Source organism: Oryza glaberrima, chromosome 3 (assembly GCF_000147395.1).
Source record: "Oryza glaberrima chromosome 3, OglaRS2, whole genome shotgun sequence".
NCBI classification, from domain to species: domain Eukaryota; kingdom Viridiplantae; phylum Streptophyta; class Magnoliopsida; order Poales; family Poaceae; genus Oryza; species Oryza glaberrima.
Genome location: NC_068328.1, coordinates 4,420,414 through 4,443,815, shown reverse-complemented (window position 1 = coordinate 4,443,815; position 23,402 = coordinate 4,420,414). Strand labels below are relative to the sequence as shown.

General features: G+C 40.8%; 3 protein-coding genes across 4 annotated transcripts; all 3 read left to right on the top strand.

Annotated features, from left to right (window-relative positions):
* The first annotated feature begins 445 nt into the window (after nt 1–445).
* On the top strand, nt 446–8,302 carry LOC127766867 (calmodulin-binding transcription activator 1-like). 2 transcript variants are annotated; one of them, XM_052292031.1, is made up of 13 exons: nt 446–718; nt 1,321–1,440; nt 1,955–2,070; nt 2,204–2,292; nt 2,468–2,510; nt 3,252–3,402; nt 3,515–3,638; nt 3,732–4,059; nt 5,288–5,650; nt 5,806–6,488; nt 6,556–7,132; nt 7,456–7,800; nt 7,901–8,302. In XM_052292031.1, the coding sequence occupies exons 1-13, from the start codon at nt 679–681 to the stop codon at nt 8,009–8,011; spliced, it is 3,090 nt and encodes a 1,029-aa protein (XP_052147991.1). In that variant the 5' UTR covers nt 446–678; the 3' UTR covers nt 8,012–8,302. The 2 variants fall into 2 exon arrangements, with proteins under 2 accessions (XP_052147991.1, XP_052147992.1); XM_052292032.1 differs by lacking the exons at nt 446–718; nt 1,321–1,440; nt 1,955–2,070; nt 2,204–2,292; nt 2,468–2,510 and having other exon boundaries at nt 3,255–3,402; nt 3,486–3,638.
* Nucleotides 8,303–10,184: 1,882 nt separating this feature from the next.
* LOC127765249 (uncharacterized) lies at nt 10,185–13,534 on the top strand. Its single transcript, XM_052290113.1, has 8 exons — nt 10,185–10,542; nt 10,630–10,770; nt 11,189–11,416; nt 11,937–12,144; nt 12,362–12,498; nt 12,720–12,800; nt 12,887–12,953; nt 13,028–13,534. The coding sequence occupies exons 1-8, from the start codon at nt 10,286–10,288 to the stop codon at nt 13,352–13,354; spliced, it is 1,446 nt and encodes a 481-aa protein (XP_052146073.1). The 5' UTR covers nt 10,185–10,285; the 3' UTR covers nt 13,355–13,534.
* A 1,505-nt stretch (nt 13,535–15,039) lies between these two features.
* LOC127765216 (ubiquitin carboxyl-terminal hydrolase 3-like) lies at nt 15,040–19,165 on the top strand. Its single transcript, XM_052290067.1, has 6 exons — nt 15,040–15,384; nt 15,955–16,071; nt 16,714–16,812; nt 17,699–17,884; nt 18,000–18,181; nt 18,430–19,165. The coding sequence occupies exons 1-6, from the start codon at nt 15,268–15,270 to the stop codon at nt 18,827–18,829; spliced, it is 1,101 nt and encodes a 366-aa protein (XP_052146027.1). The 5' UTR covers nt 15,040–15,267; the 3' UTR covers nt 18,830–19,165.
* Nucleotides 19,166–23,402: the final 4,237 nt, after the last annotated feature.

Sequence of the window (23,402 nt, the reverse complement as noted above, 5' to 3'; positions counted from 1 at the left end):
AAAACTAGGCATTGTGTGGAACGCATAAATTTCATAAGATTTACTGTGCCTTTTTGTAAGAAAGTTTCATAAGATCCAACCGGAATATTATTTTTCCATAATAATGGAAGTGGTTTACGTCGCTTCTGTCAATAAACACACTTTGTGATGGTTGATTTGGTGTTAGACTTTTCCTCATTAGCTTGTGTTTGTGTAGTTAGCACAAACACATGAGAAAGTATATCATGTGAAAGCAATTATCTGGCACGGTTTCGGAATAGACAGGAGAGCTTAACTGGCAGAGCTCGCCGTTGAAACCCTTTTGGCGCCTCCATCAACCGTCCACGTCGTCTTCGGCCTCACTCACCAACCGAAACGGACGGCCCAGATCGTCCCATTTCTCGCGGGGGGCGAAACCGCCATTTCGCCCAAACTCTCCCTCTTCCTTCCATCTAGTAGCCGCTTTGCCCGCCGATGATGCGTGCGGTGTCCAATTGTTCTCCCTCTCGCCTCGCCCCCCCAAGCAACACCGCCACCTACCGTCTCTCGCGTCGAACCCCCGCACAAAACCCCCCGCGAAATCTCGCCCCGGATCGCCGGGGAAAGGGAGGTGGTGGGAGCCCGCTCGCGATCCGGGAGGAGGAGGAGGAGCGGTGAATCTGCTGGCCGGCGCGCGCGCGGGCGGGCGGGTTGTTCGCGATGGCGGAGGGGCGGCGCTACGCGATCGCGCCGCAGCTAGGTGAGGGCCGGTCTCTGTGGGCTCTGAGATTTTCCTTTTTCTTCCCCCGGTTTGTGCTCATCTGCGTGCGTTCTGTGGTTTGATTGGTGGATTTACGAAGCGGCTGGCTTTGGTCAACGCCTCGGTCTTTGTTTTGGTTAGTTTCCTAGTACTCCGGTTGCGTTCCGGGTGGTGGAGTTTGTGGCGCGGAAGCCGGTGGAGCTGGGAGTTTTGTTGGCCCTGTTCGTTCGGCGCGGGATTTGGAATTTGGGTTTGGAGTCTACTGATTGCGTGGGTGGTTGGAAACTTGGGGAGTTCGTCGGAATTTTTCGTGTTCCTCTGTCGGAATTGTACGGAGTTTTTGGTGGCCACAGGAGTTGAGGTGATGATGCAAAGCAGAGATTCCGGTCCGGTCTCTAAGACTGAGCGTTCTGGACTCTGGAGTGATCGGGAACTGTTGCAACTGCTCTAAAGGATTGGGAATTGTATTTGTGTTCTGGAGATGGGCTTGGACCTAAAAGTTGGCTTAGATGCGTAGTAATTTGAAAAAAAAGGGCGTAATTCTTTCTCATTTACAAATATATTCGGTTGTCTAACTCTGCATTTCATCGACTTCTAAACAGATATTGAGCAGATACTGAAGGAGGCTCAACGCCGATGGTTACGTCCGACTGAAATTTGTGAAATACTTAAGAATTACAGGAGTTTCCGTATTGCTCCTGAACCTCCAAATAGGCCTCCAAGTATGATCTCCACGAGTACTGTTGTCTTATAATTTTTTGTCACAAAAGTCGCATGTTTATTATTTTTAAGCAGTTGACATATACCCCTGACCTAACTATGTTGTTTTTGGCGGGTTCATTCGTTAACTTGTACTATGCTGTTTAAGAACATAAAACGTGGGTGTGTGATTTTCAGTTATCATGCTACCCTGCCCAAACATAAAACATTTGCCACTTGATCAAAAGCCTATACACCTTCTCATTTTTTAATTGTATTTCCTGGCCCCTTGTGTTATCAACTTACCATCCTTTAATCTTTCAATTACACTATGCTCTTTTCCTTTAATCAATCCCCTTTTGATCAGTTATGATTTTGTGGTTTGCACATTTGATTTACTACTGTCTTCACTCTCAACACCTGTGATTGCCTCAATTACGTACACAAAGGATTTGATAAAGTGTCTATAAGTAATCAGTTTAAGGATTTGTTTTTGTTTTTTTGTATCTTACTAATATTTTGTATCCATGGCTTTAGGTGGTTCACTTTTCTTGTTTGATCGGAAGGTCCTGAGATATTTCAGGAAGGACGGTCATAATTGGAGGAAGAAAAGAGATGGAAAGACAGTCAAAGAAGCCCATGAAAGGTTAAAGGTAAGTAAAAAAATTAGTATTACAAATTTCTTCTGTGATAGTACCTTACAGCATTTGTTTTAAAGGGTTTCTATACTGGCAGTCCAGTACTCTTTGTATATTAAGATAATGACTTTTTTATTTATAAATTTAGTCTGGAAGCATTGATGTGCTTCATTGCTACTATGCTCATGGGGAGGAGAATATAAATTTCCAAAGGAGGAGTTATTGGATGTTGGAGGAGTAAGTGAACTATTGTTGATCAATTATTTTGCTTTTGTACTACTCTGTGCATCTGCTGCTCAAAGGCACAATAACAAGTAACTAATAGCATGTGTTCATAATGCAGCTCATATGCATGCACGATGACACAAAAAACAATTAGTTGATATATAATCATTTTTTTTTTGTTTTTCAGGGATTACATGCACATTGTACTTGTACATTATCTGGAAGTCAAGGTTGCACCTAATCCTGCTATGATTGCAGTTTATTTAGTTATCTGTTCATCTTATATTTGAATTTAAATCTTATATACATCTCTTATAGGAGTGGAAAGCTTCATATAAAGTAAATTGTTTAATAGTATTATCGATTTTCTCGTAAAACTACCTCATCATGTTGATTGATAGCTGGCTTTTGATGCTATACAAAACTGTTTGTGATCCACATTTCACTGGACCCACGTGTTTGGTGATATTTTTATGTTAAACCAGTAGCTAAACAACATATATGGCAGTTACAGAACTGCTTTAGCACCATGATATGTTAAGTTAGTCCTTGATGTTCCCTTCTGATATTATTAATAGTGTGGTGAATATTGAAAACAGACAATATTTTTTAAAACAGCAGCAAGTCTTTTAGTAAAATTAACTAATAATGTTAGATATGGTACCATCAATTTTTAAAGAACATTGTCCAGTTGTATATTTTTTAACTAGTCTCAGGAGGGCACCATATGTATAATATATCTTATGATAAACATATTAAATATTCTATATTAACATTTAACATTGTTTAATTTACATTTGAGGACCTATTATGGAAACCCTCTGTTTGTGTTGGATTTAGTGGTGGATTTAACGCTCTTGCTTGCTTTTTTCTACCTTGGTTACCTAATTTCTTTGTTGTCTTCACGTTTATTTTCTTTCATCTATAAGCTGAAGTTTCATTTCCTGCACATATATGGGTATGACCATCAGGCTGGAAAATTAAGCTCTCGTAGTACGGGACATGATGATGTACTGCAAGCATCTCATGCGGATAGCCCTTTAAGTCAATTGCCTTCACAAACTACCGAAGGAGAAAGCTCAGTTAGCGGACAGGCCTCTGAATATGATGAAACAGAATCAGGTAGAGCTGTTTAGCCACCTCCTTCTGTTCTGCATAAAGTCCATTAAAATAGTTTCACTGATACATATTCCAACTATACACAGCATATCTAAAGCAAAATTCGGTGCAGCAGATATTTATTCGGGAGGAGCCAGATACAACTCTTTCTCTCGGATGCGGCAGCATGAAAATGGAGGTGGATCTGTGATTGATGATTCTATATTCAGCTCTTATGTTCCTGCGTCATCTGTAGGCAAGTGGCATTAAGTATAATCTTCTCATTATGAACCTAAGTTGAATATACATGTAAGATTTTATAAATTTATATTTTTTAAAAAATGTTCAGGCAGTTATCAAGGATTACAGGCTACAGCACCTAATACAGGCTTCTATTCTCATGGTCAAGATAACTTACCCATGGTTCTTAACGAGTCAGACCTTGGGACTGCATTTAATGGCCCTAATAGTCAGATTGATCTATCATTATGGATTGAAGCAATGAAACCTGACAAAGGGACCCATCAAATTCCTCTTTACCAAGCTCCTGTTCCCTCCGAACAGTCTCCTTTTACAGGAGGCCCAGGAATTGAATCTTTCACATTTGATGAAGTATACAACAATGGACTGAGTATCAAGGATGTAGATGGTGATGATACAGATGGAGAAACTCCATGGCAGGTATTGTGCATGCATTTATGTATTGCAAATACAAAAGCTCTCTCGTGGTAAAAAGGCATAGCCATATTGGTAGATGTTATTTGAATACAAGTATTGACAACAGTAGCAGCTGCTCTTCAGTAAGAGAAAAAAAGAGTCAAACCTTTTAAATATGTTGTCATTTTGGTAGGAAACTCCATATCCATTGAGAAAAAAACAAAGAATTGCTTGAAGTTTTATAATGATTTTCTTATTAAAAATATGCCTGGCTGGAGTGTGTTAAAATATGTTTATTTGGTTACGCCAAGTTGTGTTTTGAGAACCTTTGTTGGTCCAGAAATTTGTGAAATGGAGTTTACCATTGCCTGGATGGATTTGGACAAGTACTCCCTCCGTTTTTTAATAGATGACGCCGTTGACTTTTTCTCACATGTTTGACCATTCGTCTTATTTAAAAAATTTACGTAATTATAATTTATTTTGTTATGAGTTGTTTTATCACTCATAATACTTTAAGTGTGATTTATATCTTATACATTTGCAAAAAAATTTTGAATAAGACGAATGGCCAAACATGTGAGAAAAAGTCAACGGCGTCATCTATTAAAAAACGGAGGCAGTACTTGACAAGTGAACAACTGAACACAATCGAATAACCCATAATTATGTACTCGATGAATACTATTGAAGTTTAATAATGTCAAGAGTCTTACATATTGTTTTTACTATTGCGATTAACTACTGTTGTTCCTCAAAATTCCCATATTGAACCTTGAATGTTTTAAGACAAAAATGACGTATTCACAAGGTAAAATTAGATGAAAGTATAGGGAAAAGGTGCAAAATTATGATGTTAAAGAGATATTGCACAGCTAACAAACTGTAGAGATGTAGCCCAGGTCCATGATTTGTTCAGGTTTAAAGTCTGGAATGGACTTATGGTATTGTCTGGTTTATACTGGACATAGCTATGGATTTTAGGGTCTTCCAATTGGCATATATATGTGTATATATCTTTATAAGCGAGCGCCTGGTTTTGTTTTTTGATGGATAAAACTACTTCTCTTTGTTGTCTTGCTAGCACTTGAGATCTTCGCAAGTTTATATTGTTGATTGTTTTGCATACTGCACTTAATTGCAGCTTCATGAGTTTCATCTTACTAGTATTACTATATATATATAGATATATAATATTTTGTCAGGATTCTTTTTGGTTTTGGTACATAACTGAGAAGCTACTGAATTTCAGATTCCAAATGCAAGTGGTACATTTGCTACAGTGGACAGCTTTCAACAAAATGATAAAACTTTGGAGGAAGCCATTAATTACCCTCTCTTGAAAACTCAATCATCTAGTCTTTCTGATATCATAAAGGATGGTTTTAAGAAAAATGACAGTTTCACTAGATGGATGAGCAAAGAGCTTGCTGAAGTAGATGATTCTCAAATCACATCTAGTTCTGGAGTGTACTGGAACAGTGAAGAAGCTGACAATATCATTGAAGCATCAAGCAGTGATCAGTATACTCTGGGACCAGTGCTTGCACAAGATCAGCTGTTTACTATAGTTGATTTTTCTCCAACCTGGACATATGCAGGTTCAAAGACTAGGGTATGTCTTCTGAAAACCCACCATTGGTGCCTTTTGAGATTTATTTTTTTTGACGCAAGATGCCTTTGAGATTGAAGGTCTTGGTAGTGTCATCGGATTGTCCTTGTAGCTCAGAGTGAATTTACTGTTGCTTACGAATTTCTCGTATACTGTAGGTATTTATTAAAGGTAATTTCTTAAGTTCTGATGAAGTTAAGAGATTAAAATGGTCATGCATGTTTGGAGAATTTGAAGTCCCAGCTGAGATTATAGCAGATGATACTCTTGTATGTCATTCTCCCTCACACAAGCCTGGCAGGGTCCCTTTCTATGTGACTTGCTCCAATAGATTGGCCTGCAGTGAAGTACGGGAGTTTGATTTCCGACCTCAGTACATGGATGCTCCAAGTCCACTTGGTTCTACAAACAAAATATATCTCCAGAAGCGTCTTGATAAACTATTGTCTGTGGAGCAAGATGAGATCCATACAACTCTGTCTAACCCCACGAAGGAGATTATTGATTTGAGCAAGAAGATAAGTTCATTGATGATGAACAATGATGATTGGTCTGAGTTGCTAAAGTTGGCTGATGATAATGAGCCTGCCACAGATGATAAGCAAGATCAGTTCCTTCAAAACCGCATTAAGGAAAAATTGCATATCTGGCTTCTCCATAAAGTAGGGGATGGAGGCAAAGGTCCCAGTGTGTTAGATGAGGAGGGGCAGGGTGTGCTTCATTTGGCAGCTGCCCTAGGGTACGATTGGGCAATAAGACCAACAATAGCTGCTGGTGTGAATATAAACTTCAGAGATGCTCATGGATGGACTGCACTCCACTGGGCTGCATTTTGTGGAAGGTAATTGCTCAGAGTTTATTTATTTATTAGCTTTATATGTATTAAACTTGTTTGACCTGTTGTGCAGAGAGCGGACAGTCGTTGCACTTATAGCACTAGGTGCAGCTCCTGGAGCTGTAACAGACCCAACACCAAGTTTCCCTTCAGGAAGCACACCAGCTGATCTTGCATCAGCCAACGGACACAAGGGAATCTCTGGTTTCCTAGCAGAGTCTTCTTTAACAAGTCATCTGCAGACTCTCAATCTAAAGGAAGCCATGCGTAGCAGTGCAGGAGAAATATCTGGTCTACCTGGCATTGTAAATGTTGCTGATAGAAGCGCCTCGCCTTTGGCAGTTGAAGGCCATCAGACTGGATCTATGGGAGATTCACTAGGTGCTGTTCGTAATGCCGCCCAAGCTGCTGCCCGGATATACCAAGTTTTTAGGATGCAATCCTTCCAGAGAAAACAAGCAGTTCAGTATGAGGATGAAAATGGTGCGATATCAGATGAGCGTGCCATGTCACTCTTGTCTGCTAAACCATCCAAACCTGCACAGCTTGATCCTCTGCATGCTGCTGCGACTCGAATACAAAACAAGTTCCGTGGATGGAAGGGAAGAAAAGAATTTCTGCTTATTAGACAGCGAATCGTCAAGATCCAGGTATGGATGTTATTGTATGATGATAATTGACCTAAATGTTTTATGTATTCTGAAAGCTCCAGATTAATGTGTTAGACAAGATTGCCAGTGTTTTAAAGATCTTCTGCTACCGAATTCTATTTTAGCTTTGATGAACCATAAGAAATTATACTTAGTTATTAAATGGAATGTGAGTTTTTTCCTTATTGAGAAGCCTCTTTTCACAGTAGAGGATATGAATCACATAATTATGTTTAACAAACACTTACATGCTTTGTGACTGTATTATAGCACTATAAGTATAATTGATGATTTCTTTGTCGTCGTTATTTTCTGCTTGCTAGGCGCATGTGCGAGGTCACCAAGTGAGAAAGCATTATCGCAAAATAATTTGGTCTGTTGGGATAGTGGAGAAGGTTATATTGCGCTGGAGGCGACGAGGTGCTGGGTTGCGTGGGTTTCGACCCACAGAAAATGCAGTCACAGAGAGTACTAGCAGCAGCAGTGGCAACGTGACCCAAAACAGACCTGCCGAGAATGACTATGATTTCTTACAAGAAGGACGGAAGCAGACTGAAGAAAGGCTACAGAAAGCTCTTGCCAGAGTGAAATCCATGGTTCAATACCCAGATGCCAGGGATCAGTACCAGAGGATTTTGACGGTGGTAACTAAAATGCAGGAATCCCAGGTACTATCATGCTTTCAGTTTTGGAATATTAGAGTGACAACTGAACTAAAATTAGACAGGCAATTCATGGAATGATTGCTGAATTCTTTACTGCTAATAGGCTATGCAAGAAAAGATGCTCGAGGAGTCGACAGAGATGGATGAAGGCCTTTTGATGAGCGAATTCAAAGAACTGTGGGATGACGACATGCCAACGCCTGGATATTTCTAGGATCTAACGTCTTGTGTATGCGCTTGTAAATTACTTCCAGGTCTTTGTACATAGCATTACCAAATCGATAACCTGTAGTTGCATTGCTAAATTTTTGTATGTTTTGAAGTTTGGTTGGTACAGTAATTTCTTTATGCGTTTTGTACAGTAATTCTTCTGTAAAATGTATCAAAATGATGTAGCTCGTGAAAAGCTTCAGATAGTTGGAGAAGCTAGGTCTAGAATCTGCAGATAGTTTGTGTAAGGAAAAATGTTTAATCCTTGCTATGTTTTGACTACGGTGTCTCGAGTTCGAACGGTTGTCCAGGCTGACAGCATCCGTATCAAACTGTTGCCCGTAGCATGTTTTGGGAGTTGGGACGGCACGGTTCCAACCCTCCAATAATTTTCTGGAGCTGTATGTGCATTAATAATGTGTAGCATTTTCTAATCTGAAAATGTAGTGGTCAATATTAGCAAGCATTTTATGCATTAATAGGGCATCTACTAAGCGAAACATGTTGTCACTTCGTCAGTGTTGTTGCGCCTAGGTCAAAACGGTCAAAAAAACTATCAAACTTCGCCACACCTTGTAATGTATCCGACATGGACGTATAATAAAAGCATTAAAAGCAGATCATTACAAACTTTGGTGATAGTCTGGTAGATAAGCCGTTGAGCTAACAAATTGTCCAAACAAGCACAGTACGTATAGAACAACGAGTACTGTATTTTGAAGAGCTATTCACGTCTCTGCATGACAGCGATCGCTAATCACTCTCAGCCCACAGATTTGTATAGAAAAATGCCAAATGAATGGCATGAATTCTCCGTGGTTGTTCGGTTTTCTTTCCCAGATCATCACTGGGGAATGTATCGGCACGCGTCCATCAGCTTACGCCTGCTCATTTTTGCCACCTTTTAATGGATCCGACATTGACGTATAACTATGGAACTCGCTCGCGAGGGGCGTGTCGCCTGCTTGTCGCGTGCATCAATCTTTCGGTGATGACAGCATGGGCACGATCGATTGATTCAACTAAAACTGGGTTATTCTGAACTGATCAATCAACTTGCGCATTGACTAACAGTCCAGCACTCCAGACAGCTTCTAGCTTCTCCCAGATGTTCCTTTCCCTACCCATAAGATTTTTAATTTTAACTCTTATTAGTTTTTTAATTATCAATTTTTCAAACGAAATCGTATGGCTATACTTAAGCACGCGCAACATACTCTGACAGTATAAGTATTTTTCAATATTTATAAGCTACTGCTAAAATAAGAGAGGTTAACACTATGATATGAACAGTGCCCAGCAAGTTTTTAGGAGGTATGGGAGTAAAATCATACTCCCTCCGGTAGATGACGTTTTTAAAACTTACTAGAAAAATACATATGCTTTGCTATAAGTAAAATGTACATATTTATTTGGATATATGTTATTTACTTGATTCAAACGAATATTAGACTACATAATATTAAAAAATATATAAAAACTAATTTGTAAAACATGTAAATGTAGTAGTGTTTAGTTGATGGTAGAAGCACCATCACCATTATTATCTTTTATACTATTATATAGGGCCGTTTTGTATTAGTGCCAAAACGGTGCCCTACCAATATTTTGGTAGTTTGAACAGTGTATATGGTGGTTTTGGTTTGAAGCCAAACCATTGGCATTGCCAATGTCTAGTTTGATATTTTCTATACTCTACTTAAAGCTTGTTCTAATTTGGTCTCCAACCAAATACAACTCTACCCTACCCCAAAAAATTGGTAGTGCCTAAACCAAACAAACCCATAGATTTTTTTTGCTAAAACATCATATATTATTGATTATAGAAAGCACCATACACTAAATCGGTGGTGCTACCTCATAATCCTCGTAGTATCTTCTACTCGAAATCCTTCTCTATAGAACAGAAATATTATTTTGAGTTCTTTTAACAAAGATGTCCTATATATATCATATATATAACTTACATCAAGGAAAATAAAATTCTCAAAATAATATTAAGAAAAACAAGAAAAGAAAATACTAAATTAGCAGGCTGAAGTTGAACAAGACAGTCATGGTCATGGACTCGTGGCTGCAGCCTGCAGCGTTAGATTGAGAGGTAAACGTCCAGTTAGGGTGGTGGGGCCCACAAAGCAGCCACTACTATTTCGGCGAATTCTCCACACGTTGCGCTCGCGACTTGCGCCCAGGGGCCACATAGCGTTGCAGTTGCAGTTGCAGAGGCAGGCATCTTCCTCTTTACTCCGCGGAGGGGGATCCCATCTCCGGCGAACTCATGGCCCCCACCTCGCCGGAGGAGCTCAAATGCGCCGCCAACGGCGGGTGCGCCGCGGCCTCGCCGGGGGGCACCCCGCGCGCCGGCCACTACCTCCCCGCCGTGCCGGCGGCGGTGGAGGGCGAGCTCCGGTGGCTGCGGCGGTGCGTGGAGGCGGCGGCGAAGGGCTTCGCCATCGGCGCGGGCCTCAAGGGCGGCCTCGCGCTCTTCTCCGTGCTCGTCCGCCTCCGCAGCCGCCGCCGCTCCCCCAGATCGAGGTCGGCGTTCGCTTTCGCTTTGCCGCTGTCCCCAGCTGAAGTGGCTGCTTATGTGACTTACGGTTTCCTGTGGCGCGGTGCGTGCAGGAAGGTGGGCGCCATGACCAACGAGGAGGCGGTGGTGCTAGCGCTGAAGGAGACGGTGAGGTACGGCTTGTTCCTGGGGACCTTCGCCGGAAGCTACGTCTCCGTCGACGAGTGCATCGCCGGCATCTGGGGCCGTAAGAGGTCAGCTGGCTGAAGCCCTGCAGTTGCTTGAAATTAGTACTCCTCTGCCTCTCCTTGTTATTCGCTAGGAAACATGAGAGCTTTGGTGATGGCCGGTGGTGAACTGTGCTGCCAAATTTGCATGATAGCATCTACTAGTATCTAGATCAGATGATGGGTTACCAAATCTGCGATAATTTGAGCAAATATATTATAACGGGACATTGCCTTTGCCTTTGGTTAAAATGTTCCAGTGTTGCTTGGCGTTCTGTCAGCCTTCACTGAATACAAATTCAGCAAACTGCTGAATGGCTGTATTTTTCTTCTTAATTCAGCATTACACCTCAGAATGTGTGCTGTTCCATCATACTGTACTACCCCTGTTTTTCCATTCAGTATTTAATTGAAAATGTATAACTGGATACTCTTGCTACTTCAGAACAGCAAGGTGGAGATCATTATTGGCTGGGTTAATTGCTGGTCCTTCGATGCTCTTGACAGGGCCAGGCACACAACATACTAGCTTGGCAATATACATTCTTATGCGTGCAGCTGTCCTTGCATCCCGTTGTGGAATAAAGAGCAAAAGATTTGGAAATATTTGCAAGCCTTTGACTTGGTCGCATGGTGACATCTTCCTTATGTGCCTTTCATCTGCACAAATTTTGTAAGTTCTCTCATATTTGCTATGAATATCTAGGCTGTAGAAGGTAGTAGTTGTGCATGTCGTATGTTTGGATTTTGCTTAGATCCTATTGTCAATAACTCAATGTACTGACAGCTATCCATTGGATGGAGTTGCTTGGAGCCTTGGACGAGATACTCATATACAGTACATAGTACAAAGCTTGAAATTAGTATAGCATCTGTACGAAATGTGATAACAGAATGTAGTTTGTTTTTTAAATGGTCTAAAATCCTTTAGTCTGGATTTTTTTAATATGGATATAAAGAATGCATTATTTGAGACTGTTATATAATGAAGAATTCGCTAGGATTTCTTGATCATTAGTAATTCCTTATTATCTTGCTATGACAATTTATTAATTGATCTGTTATATTATCAAATATAACATGAGTCACATGGGTTTCGGTCAGTACCATGTATATATGCTGTTCACCATTTTGTGGTGCATGTTTGGTAGTGTGTGAGGGTAACTTTTGCCTAATATTTTTTTCTTATGTAGATCTGCCTATATTTTAAGTCAAGAAAGTTTGCCATCAACTTATAAAGCATTTCTAAATAAGCATGGTGGGAAGGATCTTACTATTCTGCAAGGTGTGAAAGAAGTAGTCAATCACACTGCTTTCTCTAACCTAGCGAGTATTGAGAAGTACTACAAGTCTGTGGGTGTTGACCTAAAGTTAGATCCAAATATGAAAGTCCCTTGCTCGGTAAGTGCAACAAATAATCAAATGTCTTAGTATCATGTTGTTCCTTATGGTTGAATCATGTTCATATCATATTTTACATGTATCAACATTCACGCATATAATCCATACATCAATTTTATGTAAAAAAATTCTTTTTGTTTTTTGTGTGTGCGCGCGCATCATCCTGTCTGTTAACCTGAAAATTTCCATGATCTAATGTATTCTCTCTTTAATCCAGATTGTGCATGGAAATCAATCATGTGCAGGGCATTTTATTACATTCTTGTTTCAAGCATATGGAAGAGCAGTACCTGTCTATGTTCCGGTCTATTTAGTTCCTGCACTTGTAGTTCATCGACAGGATTTATTGAAAAGGTATTTGGTCTTACAAGTACACTTCATCAATTGAGCTTGATATCTCAAGGGTAATTGCGGTGCATGTAAGAATAACAGTGTCAGATAAGTTTGACCTGTTTAGAAAGAGTACCCTTGATAGTGTAAACTCTGTCTATCTATGCAAGCTATCATGCTGCCTAGTCTAGTTTTTGCAACAGGCCCGATTTCTCTAAATGTGCTATATTCCTCATAACATGCAGGCCTTACCCAATAATAGGGAAGAGTCTTCTAGGAACAGCGAGATCAAGCCTGTTCCTCTCAGTGTACTGTGCCTCTGCATGGTGAGTTTATCTTCTTAGAGTAGACATCTAGATAGTACAATTTTCTCTTGGGATGACAATTCTGGATGTTTCCTTCTCTGTTTCAGGGCATGGACGTGCCTGCTTTTCAGAATCTTCCAGAGCTGCAATACTCCACTCGTTGTACTTGCCACGGTAAGCAAATGCAGACGCATGAATTCAGTATATAATAATCAGCTTTGGACTATTGAACCATTCTCTTGCAACAGTTTCCCACAGGTCTGGCACTGCTAATTGAGAAGAAGAGCAGGCGAATCGAGATAGCCCTGTACTGCTTCGCGAGAGCTATTGAGAGTTTTTTCACATGCATGACCGATGCAGGACTTTGCCCTCCAATTCTGCAGATAAAACGAGCCGACGTGGTGGTATTCAGTATGGCTACGTCGATCATCATGCACTGCTATGCTCAAGAAAGAGAAGTTTTTCGGTCCAAGTACCTGAATGTCCTTGACTGGGTATTTGGTGTGCCACCTCCATCTGATGAAGAAAGCAATAAAGATTTTCCATCCGATGATGGAACCAAGAAAATTTGTTGAGTAGCATGGTGGCCTGTAGAGAGTTATGTAGATGTTCCAGTGTTAAAGTGAAATTGTGATCTTAGTCAAAGATAGATAGGCACATTAGAAGGATGAGCATTGAACAGTAGGCTTATCCCAACAAGCGGAATTTAGTGGGTACATCAGAGTATATAGATTTATTCAATTGATTTATCGGAACACCTCGCCCTGCCATATGACATGACCATATTTAATTATTTAAGACGTGTGTTGTAACTTATTGATTTTGCATTCTTGATGGTTTATTATACTTAGTGCTTAGCTGCTTACATATGTTGCTGAGTTGGAGGCTTGGAGCATCTCTAATCGATTCAGTTGAGCACTTGAGCTACACTATCAGGTTGCGTTCTGCTTGCGGCAATATGCATTTCAGCTTTATCATATGAGCTAGTTTGAACATGTATAAAGTAACCTCCATATTTTCAAATTATTTCAGCATGATAATGTTCGCAGATACGCACAAAAAAAAGGTGAAGAAAAGGGTACTCCATCCATTCAGATGTAACCAGTGTTTGTCTAGATCAACTATAGTCTATACCACATCCAGATGATGGATTATCGTCTAGTTTAGGGCATAAACCATGAATTAGACTGTTTGACCATTTAGTCGGTCAAAGATGGTCCTATATCGTCTAGACCATATAATTAGATAAAATTAAGATGAGTATAGACTGTAAAACTGCCATTTAGACTATGGTATGGGCAATGGATCAATGCATTTTTTGTGTGGTAGGAGTTGAAACTTCGTACACCGCCCAAGGCCCATATGGCTTATGTTTTTGATCCCATTCCAAACTTTTCCCCTCTACTCTAAGCCACTCACAAACATGAAGTCATGTCATCTCTTCTTTGCTAATCGCTACCACGGACCTTGCTCCCACCTCTCTTCGGCCTGTGGCTCTATGCCATAAACCGTTGGTTCTTCAGTATTTTATGGAACATATTAAGTGTATATACATGTGTGTCAAAAGATGTTGACAATATATTGTACGGTATATCGTTTAGACTGGCTAACTCTAGACCATGGGTCACCGTCTGTCTAGCGTCTAGGTGAACACTAGATGTAATTATCGATTATAATTGGTAGTTTTTTCACTATATTTATAATCAAAATAGTTTACTAATATCTTATATCCAAATCTATTCGATTTTATATGGATTAAAAATAACAGTCAAAAGTCATGTGCCTCGGTCCAAGGTTTATATGAGTAACATTACCGACGAAAACTAGATGATTTTTTGCAAAAAAAAAAAGAGAAATTCCTGGGTCGTCTTGGGAAAAAAAACCCACTCAATTTCTTAGTCAATTTCAAAAGAATCCAAGTTGGATTTTAAACTTCCAACAAAATTTAGTTGGATTTCTTCGATAGTCAACGGTTTTTCATGAAATCTAGAAAAACAACCAGCCTTCATTCCATGGTTAGAAATGGTTCGGTTTTGTGAACCTGCCTCAGTTAAAAGTCATAACCGATACTAACTTTTCTATAGGGAGTAACACACTCTTTAACAAAATATTTGGCCGCAATTTCTATCAGCTTTTCAAGACTCGAGCCATTGGCGACATCTTTACCGTCGAATTGAGATAGAGATAACGAAGTAGGTCGGTTTTTCTTTCTCAAAAAAGGAAAAGATATATACACGTCAGAATTCCCGGACACGGGAGCTCGGAAATACGCCTTTTACTGGTCCTTCCCCCTCTACTCTCCCTTCCTCCCCCTGATCATCCATCCGTTCCTCCGATCAGTTCCAACTTCCAACCTCCGATCCCAACGAGAAAACCAATACTGACACCTCTGCCTCGCAACGCGGCGCGCGGCCGTGCAGCGATCGATCGACCGGCCGGAGTCCGGCATGCAAATGGGAGCTGCCTGGCGCGGGCGGCGGCGGCGGTGATGGGCGCGGCGAGCTCTAGGCTGGAGAAGGCGCTGGGCGAGCAGTTCCCCGAGGGCGAGCGCTACTTCGGCCTCGAGAACTTCGGCAACACCTGCTACTGCAACAGCGTCCTGCAGGTATGGCGCCGAGCGGCGGGGGGGGGGGGGGGGGGGGGGGGGGGGGGGGGAGCCGCCGGAAATCGTTGGACCCCTCTCCGGAGGCGGATGGCCGTAGTTTTCCCCCGTTTGTGGGATTTGCTGTGTATATGATGCGTGCCTGCGGTTGGGAGAGATGCGATCTTCGCGGGATCGTGGCGCGGAAAATGTGATCCGGTGATGGATGCATCAGAAGGCGCGGTCCTGTGTGGGATTTGTGCGCGTGATGGTTGGGGAATGGTGGAGGTTCTGCGAGGTCATTGTTGCGATTATGTGGAGAAATTTTTTATGTTTATCTGATGATGCTGACCCCCTTCATGTTTCATAACATCCGTCTAGTTGCGTTAGGCAATGGGGAATCGAGGTTACTCGTGGTGTATGACATAATGATCAGATCTTCGGTTCATATGTAGGAGGTTTATTTGGAATTTAGAGGGGGGGTTTTTTAATCAGAAACATTGCAATAAGGAAGATAATAATATATATTATCTTGATTTTATTTATATGTATTCCTGAGGTCATGGGCCTAATTATTGTTTCGTTCTGTTGCAGGCACTTTACTTTTGTGTTCCTTTCCGTGAGCAATTACTGGAGTACTATGCAAATAATAAAAGCACCGGAGATGTCGAAGACAATATGTTAACGTGCTTAGCTGACCTGTTCTCTCAGGTACCACTGCAGCTATTGATTGTTATAACTGTTATGCTGTCCTCAGTTTTCTGCATATGCTCCAATATATAGAAGTTTTACAAAAATCATGTATCTGAACATTTAGTTTATCACATCCACATGTATCTTGAATAGCATGGGATTACATCCACTACGCATGTTTTCCACCACTACCATTAGTACACTATGTATATTTCTTGAACTAATTACCATCTATTAATAGTGATGTCCAAGATAGTAGATAGCAGAGTTATGCACATTGTAGCACCAGAGCGGTATGTGGCCTTGAAAGCAGCCTTGAGATTTGAGAATGGTTTAACAATTCAAAAAAGATAAACACCTCTTAGAGTGGATCTTCTCTTCCATTTGTACTCTGGAGCAATGCATCTTAGAGTGGAGCTTCTGTCAAGTTCATCCATTTGGACTTTGGAGCAATGCCCAAAAGTCTGTGTGGGGCAGTTCCCTTTGTCCTGAGGCCTATTGCTTGTTTAGAATTTTACAGTTTTATAGAAGTGATTAAATTATATTCCACAAAATAAAAAGAAAAAAATAAAGAGGAAACGACTGCACTGGAGTACACTAAGAGCTGTGTGCATGATGTACTGTAACAAAAATAATTATTTGTGACCTTTGCTCATGCAGATCAGCAACCAGAAGAAGAAAACAGGTGTTATCGCTCCTAAGCGTTTCATACAACGACTGAAGAAACAAAATGAGATTTTTCGCAGCTATATGCACCAGGTAACATTTTTTGAATGGTGCATTTGCCAATGTTTATTCTGTGGTTTTAAGCAAAAATGTGATCACGCTATGATCTCTTGCTCTGGCCCTTAGGATTAAGTCAGTTGGCCCCAGGCGGATTTCTGCACAATTTGTTGTTGTGACTTGTGAACAACTCTGTGGTCTGTGCATTTCTTCTTGATGTTTTGTAGGATAGATGTGTAGCATTAAATCCATTGTATCTATATTAATTATTTACAATAAGCAGCTTACTCTAGATTGACAGAACCTAAAAATAAGTAGGAGGGATACCTACTACAAGCCTATCTTAGGTGCTTCTACAAACTTCTTTTTGCCGGGCCCGGCTGAATGAGGTGCTCCTACAAACTGAGAATATGAATGTTGGATGTGATATGTATGCAGTAGACTTTACATGTACTTTAGGTTCTGGATGAATGAACATATTCCATTAACCCCCTCGCATACTGAGAGGTCATGTGTAAGTGTAAGGGATAGCACCGCCTTGAGTCTATCTAAATCTGGTATTCCCCAAAAAAGAGTATATCTAAATCTGACCATCTTGATGTCCCTCATAGACCACACGTGAATTTGCAAGATAGCACTTAAGATGTATCTACATAAGGATGAGATACTATAAATGGCAAACTGTTAATGGTGTAGAATTGGCTTGGTCCCAGTCCTTTTATTCAGAGTCCATCTTTATTTTGTTTAGTTGTCAATAGCATCCTGAGTTGTTTGGCTAACTTAAGCATTGTAGAATACCTATAATATATGTGTATTTATGCCAATTCTATTGTACTTCTTTACTATTTTTGTGGATATTATCTTTTCGATTTATATACTCGGGAGCTCACCATGGACTGAAAATACTATTTGTATTTTACAGGATGCACATGAATTTCTGAATTTTTTGCTTAATGAGCTAGTTGACATCCTAGAGAAAGAATCTAAAGTTGTTGCAGAACCTTGTGAAAATTCCTCTTTGAAAAAGAATTCAAACGGGCCTATAAATGTTCAACTCAATGGTACTAAAAAAGAACCAGTTCCTACTTTGGTCCACAAATGCTTCCAGGTGAGTTTCTATCCATTTCTGCCAATATGTTTTTTTGCATGTGCAAGTGCACTCCAATTTTAGTGCTTGCTACAGTATTGGAGATGAGCCCTCTTGTTCTTTTCTTTTTTGGTAGGGCATATTGACTAATGAAACAAGATGTCTAAGATGTGAGACTGTGACTGATAGAGATGAAACGTTTTTTGACCTGAGTCTGGATATTGAACAGAATAGTTCAATTACCAGCTGTCTTAAAAACTTCAGCTCGACTGAGACTCTGAATGCTGAGGATAAGTTCTTCTGTGACAAATGCTGCAGGTATGTCAGTCCCTTTGATTTTGTGTTGCTTTCTCATGTGATATCAATGTCATCTAGTTGATTCAATTCAGCTGCATCTGAACTCTAATCGTCAGTTATTATCTCTTCCTATTTTGCTTGACAAACCAAACACTAGCACCTGAAGCGTCTGGGTTAGGAAATGTAGCGTGACTTGAATGTTAACGAAAACTATGCATTTTCCTATCGTTTGTCATATTGACTGTGATGGAAATTGTTCGTAATTTCAGTTTGCAAGAAGCACAGAAAAGAATGAAGATAAAGAAACCACCAAACATTCTTGTAATTCATCTCAAGCGCTTCAAGTATATTGAACAGCTTGGTCGCTACAAAAAGCTATCATATCGAGTTGTTTTCCCTCTGGAGCTTAAACTTATCAATACTGTTGACAACTCAGACTTGGAATATTCCCTTTTTGCTGTGCTAGTTCATGTTGGAAGTGGACCAAATCATGGCCACTATATCAGCTTAGTGAAGAGCCACAACCACTGGTTGTTCTTCGACGACGAGAATGTTGAGATGACTGATGAGTCCATGGTACAGACATTCTTTGGCTCAGCACAAGAGTTCAGTGGTAACACTGATAACGGCTACATACTCTTCTATGAAAGCCTTGCTGAAAAAAGTTGATGTCTCTCACATTTTTCGATAGTTATACAGTTATCATTTTATTACCACACTGCCTGCACCTGATAATATAGAAGATTCAGTAATTAGAATAAGTTGAATGAAAGACCATTCAACTTTAGATATTATATGGTGGAATCTGCGGTAGGCAATAAAAGAAAATGACGAGTTTTATGGAAGGTGCTATAGCGGCATAAATCCACAGGTTTCTTGTTTTCTGTTTATTTTTCTGTTCTTTGGTTTATGCGTACAGGTTGTACCAATCCTGGAATAATGTTTATTTAAAGTTTACCATGTATAAAAATATGCTTGTACTGGAAGCCGTTTGGCTCTGAGTAATTTTTTTTTGTTTAGAAACATAAAGCTGATATGCATGGTATTCTCCGTCATCTTTCTTTTCTGACTGCTTTTGCATATTCGTTTACCGTTGTACCGCTTTACTCCTTCCTCTGTATCTGGCCCTCACCATAAGTTTTTTTGAAGTCTAAATTCGGAGCAGTTTCATTTTTTTAAAGGAATAAGTTCACTTTATATTTCTTAATTTGTCGTTGTCTGAAATCATTACATGAACTGCAATACCAAATATAATCTAAATACCGATTTCAGGGTGCAATCTCTACCGAATCATTGGGCCACGTGGCCAAAGCTAAAAGCAAGCTCACATCTCGTTAAAATGTGCCATGTGTCCAGAAGAGCACGTTCCATTCCGCACGACTGCGAAGACTCTAGATAAAACAAAGGAAAAATCCAGAGCATTCCAAACTCGGTTGAAAATCACACCAAAACACGGAAAGAACTGGTGAAAAAGATTACATACCGAGGAAACAATGGAGAAGAAAAAAAAGTGTCTAAAAAAGTGCCCCAAGTTTTTTAAAGGAATTTTTTTAAATCTAACTATAATATAATTGTAATATAATTCCACTATAACTATACTATAACAATATTATAACTTGTATATAAGGTCATGTTTAGTTGGTGAAATGAAAATTTTTGGGTATCACATCGGACGTTTGACCGGATGTCGGAAGGGGTTTTCGGACACGAATGAGAAAACTAATTTCATAACTCGCCGGAAACTACAACTATACTATACTATATATTGTAGTTACACTGCAACTATACTATAGTTGCATTTGAAAGTTTTTTTTCCAAAAAATATAAACAGTGAGCCGATGTTAGCTGTCGTAAACCGGCGACGAGGAAGACATCTACAACAGTATTTTCCGGATCCACGGAAGCTATTTCCAACGAGCAAGATCCACTCACTCAACGGATCAAGCGAAGGGCGTCGAGCCGTACCAGCTGTGATGGTCCGCGAGTGTGGACGCATCAACCAGCCGGTGAGCGTCGAGGTCGAACACGTCCATGCCATCCACGGTAGCAACGACCACGACCTCGAGCTCGACCACATCCAGGAGGAAGAGAGAGGGATGAAGAAGGTCTCAATGAGGATACCCATATTTGGAGGATCAAGGGACGAGGGCGATGTTGCCTCCGCTACCATCATCTTCCTCCTCTTCTCCTTATTCTCGCAAGCGTCATCTTCCTCAATTGCTCATGCCTTTCTCCCAGCACCGACGCAGCAATCCGGCCTTGTTCTCGCAAGCGACATCTTCCCCAACGGTTGTCGCCTTTCTCCCAGCACCGACGTGCCAATCCTTGTTCTCTCGCAAGTGTCGTCTTCCCCAAAGGTTGTCGAGCTGAGAGGTAAAAAGAAAAGAAAATATTAAAACATGAGGTTTTATCAACACTTATCATAAAACAAACAAATGATACCCGTAATATTGATAAGTATATGTTAAATATTATAAAAATGATAGGTATATTTGTTAAAATATTATTAAAATGATGTGAGCGATGATGATTAGATATACTTACATGTTGATTTGTAGAATTAAATAAATTATAGATGATGTTGTACGCTAGCATGAGTTTAAATATATAAATATTGCTTTTATCTGTAGTGATTGGTCCACGTGTCCTCTCTCACATGGCAGATAAATCTGGAGAACACCAAAAGGGGAAAAAATGATACCAAGAGTTGAGCAGTTGTGCGTCGAGTGCGAAGGAAAAACAGGGTTGTGGCAGCTCCAATCCTCCCTTGCAGATGAAAGGATAATCTAAAAGGATCGATTAGGCAATCAGCAAATGCCTCTGTCAATGGAGCCAATGGTGGCCACCTGCTCTACATGTATACGTTCGCTGTGTGTCTAGGAGTACGAGGGAAGAGCATGGCTGTGGCAGCTCCAGTCCTCTCACGCAGAGGAAGGATAATCTGGAAGTATCTATATATCAGGGGAAGGAGCAAATGCCTCTGTCAATGGAGCTCACTTGCTCTACATGTACATGTTCAAAGATAGAGTATTCTATAGTACATTTGCAAAAAATGTTAGAATGCATATACAACTACTCATATTCATATATATCTCTATAAGTATTTTCGAAATATTGAGCTGCATATCTTAAATGAAAAAAAAAACTATTTTACCTCTTCGAACCAATTCAATGGACACTACTAAAAAAATCTATCATGAGTTAATAACTTAATTGTAATTTTAAAAAAAAACAAAGGAATAACTAATGGCATGGATAGAAAAAGGGAGAAAATTTGATGATTTTCTCAACAATATGATCTATTACGTTAAACTGAAACTCAAAAAATTCCATTCAACTAAGATTTTTTTAAACTTTTATGAACAATGTGCTAATTAATAACACAAAAATAATATATACGGGCTATAAATCATGCGCGCCTTTTCTAGTGTGTACCTAAACTCCGGTGTATCCGAGGTCCTAGAAAGTATAATATTGGTTTTGGTTGACATGGCAAGTGAACTCATGTGGGCCTACATATCAGCTGGCAACTTTTATTTATAGGAGAGTGGCGGGGAGAAGGGTGGCCACTGATTTGGAGAGGGGCGGCAACCGACGGGGGGGCGCAAGCGAGTGGCCACTGATTTGGAGAGGGGCGGCAACCGACGGGAGGGCGCAACCGGGGCGTAGCGGGGAGAAGGACAATCGTCGACTTGGAGAGAGGCGGAGTCACGAAGGAGCCATCAGACCCGGCTCTTCGTCACTCACTATCGCCCAGCTCCTCTCTCGCCGGCCGCTCGAGGAGCCATGAGAACAAGGCTTGTGTCGCCTATTGTCGCGTAACTCCTCTCTCGCTGGCTACCAGCCTTCTCCCTGTCGGTCGCCGCGTTGGAGAGATGGAGAATTGGAGGTGCAACGGGAGGCCGGGACAATGAGGTGATCCACCATGGAAGCCTGCCGCCCACCACCTTCCAGTCCACCGTCCATCGCCCTTCTCGCTCACCATTGCCGCTCCTCTCCCACCGACTGCCAGCCATCTCCCCGTCGGTTGCCATGCTGAAGAGCTGGGAATCAGAGGTGCAGTGAGAGGTCCACCATGGAAACTTACCTCTCGCCACCTAGTTCGGCGGTTGGTCCAACTCGGCGACGCGCCGCCACCACCACCCACCTAGGGAGAGTTGGCGATGTGAGGGCAAGATGGGAGAGGAGGACAGAGAAGGAGCAAGTCGGTCGCTGACATGTAGGCCCACGCGGGTCCCATGTTGACTCAACGCTATGTTAGCCAAAACTAGATATTATACTGCTTTAGGATCTCGGGTACACTGGTTTTGCAAATTGAGGGACACGTTATATCTTGTATTGCGGTTCAGGGATGAGTTTCGGACTCTACAACAAATTGAAGGATCTAGTAAACTTAATCCTTTTTTGAAAATTGAAGCCTTTATCCCTGAAACTTGACATGTGTTGGAAGTTGGAAAGAGTAAGTTCACTTTGTGATTCACAAAAGTGATCGAAATCTAATCTGTGACCCTAAACCACAAAACCGGATATCTCGACCCCCTAACTCTTAAAACCGGTGCAATTTTGACTCCCTCGGCGGTTTTGGAGGGCGGTTTCGCTAACGTGGCGCCTACGTGGCAGTATTGACTCGGTCTTCTTTCCACGTGGCGTTGACGTGGCGCTTAGGTGTCATTACAAATAAAAAATATGTGTAGGACCCATTTGTCATTCTCACACAAAAATAAATTGTGGGACCCACTGACATGTGAGGCCTACATGTCATCCTCTCTATCTTCTTCATCCTCCCCCTATCTCTCTTTTTCTCTCTGCGAGCGTGGGACGGGGGCCATTGGCGGCAGCGGGCGAGCGGGAGCTTACGGTAGCGGCGGGAGGGCGGGCGGGCAAGGGCCGGATGTAACATCCTAAAAATCCCTAATAATAAAAATCACTAAAATTTTGAACTCTTAAAAAAAAACTTTTGCATCATGCTGGTGTTATTCGTTTCTCTATTGTAAAATGTATTGTTTAAGTTAAATATTGTGAGAAGACAAATATATTGATATGACAAGACAAATACTAAAACTTAAATATGGGAAAATAGAAACATATGTTGGAATTAGAAAAATTAATTATTAATATATGGTGCAATAAATCACAAGATTGGAAGTGTTGAAATATAGGTAAGTATCTAAAAAATATAAGGAGATTAAACCATCTAAAAATTATTCACACAAAAAGGTCTAGGAAAAGCCCTAATTGTGAT

What these genes read in the sequence shown, in the direction of transcription:
- LOC127765216 (XM_052290067.1), top strand. Translation starts at nt 15,268, where the DNA reads ATGGGCGCGGCGAGCTCTAGGCTGGAGAAGGCGCTGGGCGAGCAGTTC. An exon ending in TAGCTGACCTGTTCTCTCAG is followed by an intron (nt 16,072 to 16,713) that starts GTACCACTGCAG and finishes TTGCTCATGCAG; the next exon opens with ATCAGCAACCAGAAGAAGAA. An exon ending in TTCTGTGACAAATGCTGCAG is followed by an intron (nt 18,182 to 18,429) that starts GTATGTCAGTCC and finishes TCGTAATTTCAG; the next exon opens with TTTGCAAGAAGCACAGAAAA.
- LOC127765249 (XM_052290113.1), top strand. Translation starts at nt 10,286, where the DNA reads ATGGCCCCCACCTCGCCGGAGGAGCTCAAATGCGCCGCCAACGGCGGG. An exon ending in CGCCGCTCCCCCAGATCGAG is followed by an intron (nt 10,543 to 10,629) that starts GTCGGCGTTCGC and finishes CGGTGCGTGCAG; the next exon opens with GAAGGTGGGCGCCATGACCA. An exon ending in CTTTCATCTGCACAAATTTT is followed by an intron (nt 11,417 to 11,936) that starts GTAAGTTCTCTC and finishes TTTCTTATGTAG; the next exon opens with ATCTGCCTATATTTTAAGTC.
- LOC127766867 (XM_052292031.1), top strand. Translation starts at nt 679, where the DNA reads ATGGCGGAGGGGCGGCGCTACGCGATCGCGCCGCAGCTAG. An exon ending in CGCGATCGCGCCGCAGCTAG is followed by an intron (nt 719 to 1,320) that starts GTGAGGGCCGGT and finishes ACTTCTAAACAG; the next exon opens with ATATTGAGCAGATACTGAAG. An exon ending in AGTTATTGGATGTTGGAGGA is followed by an intron (nt 2,293 to 2,467) that starts GTAAGTGAACTA and finishes TTTGTTTTTCAG; the next exon opens with GGATTACATGCACATTGTAC.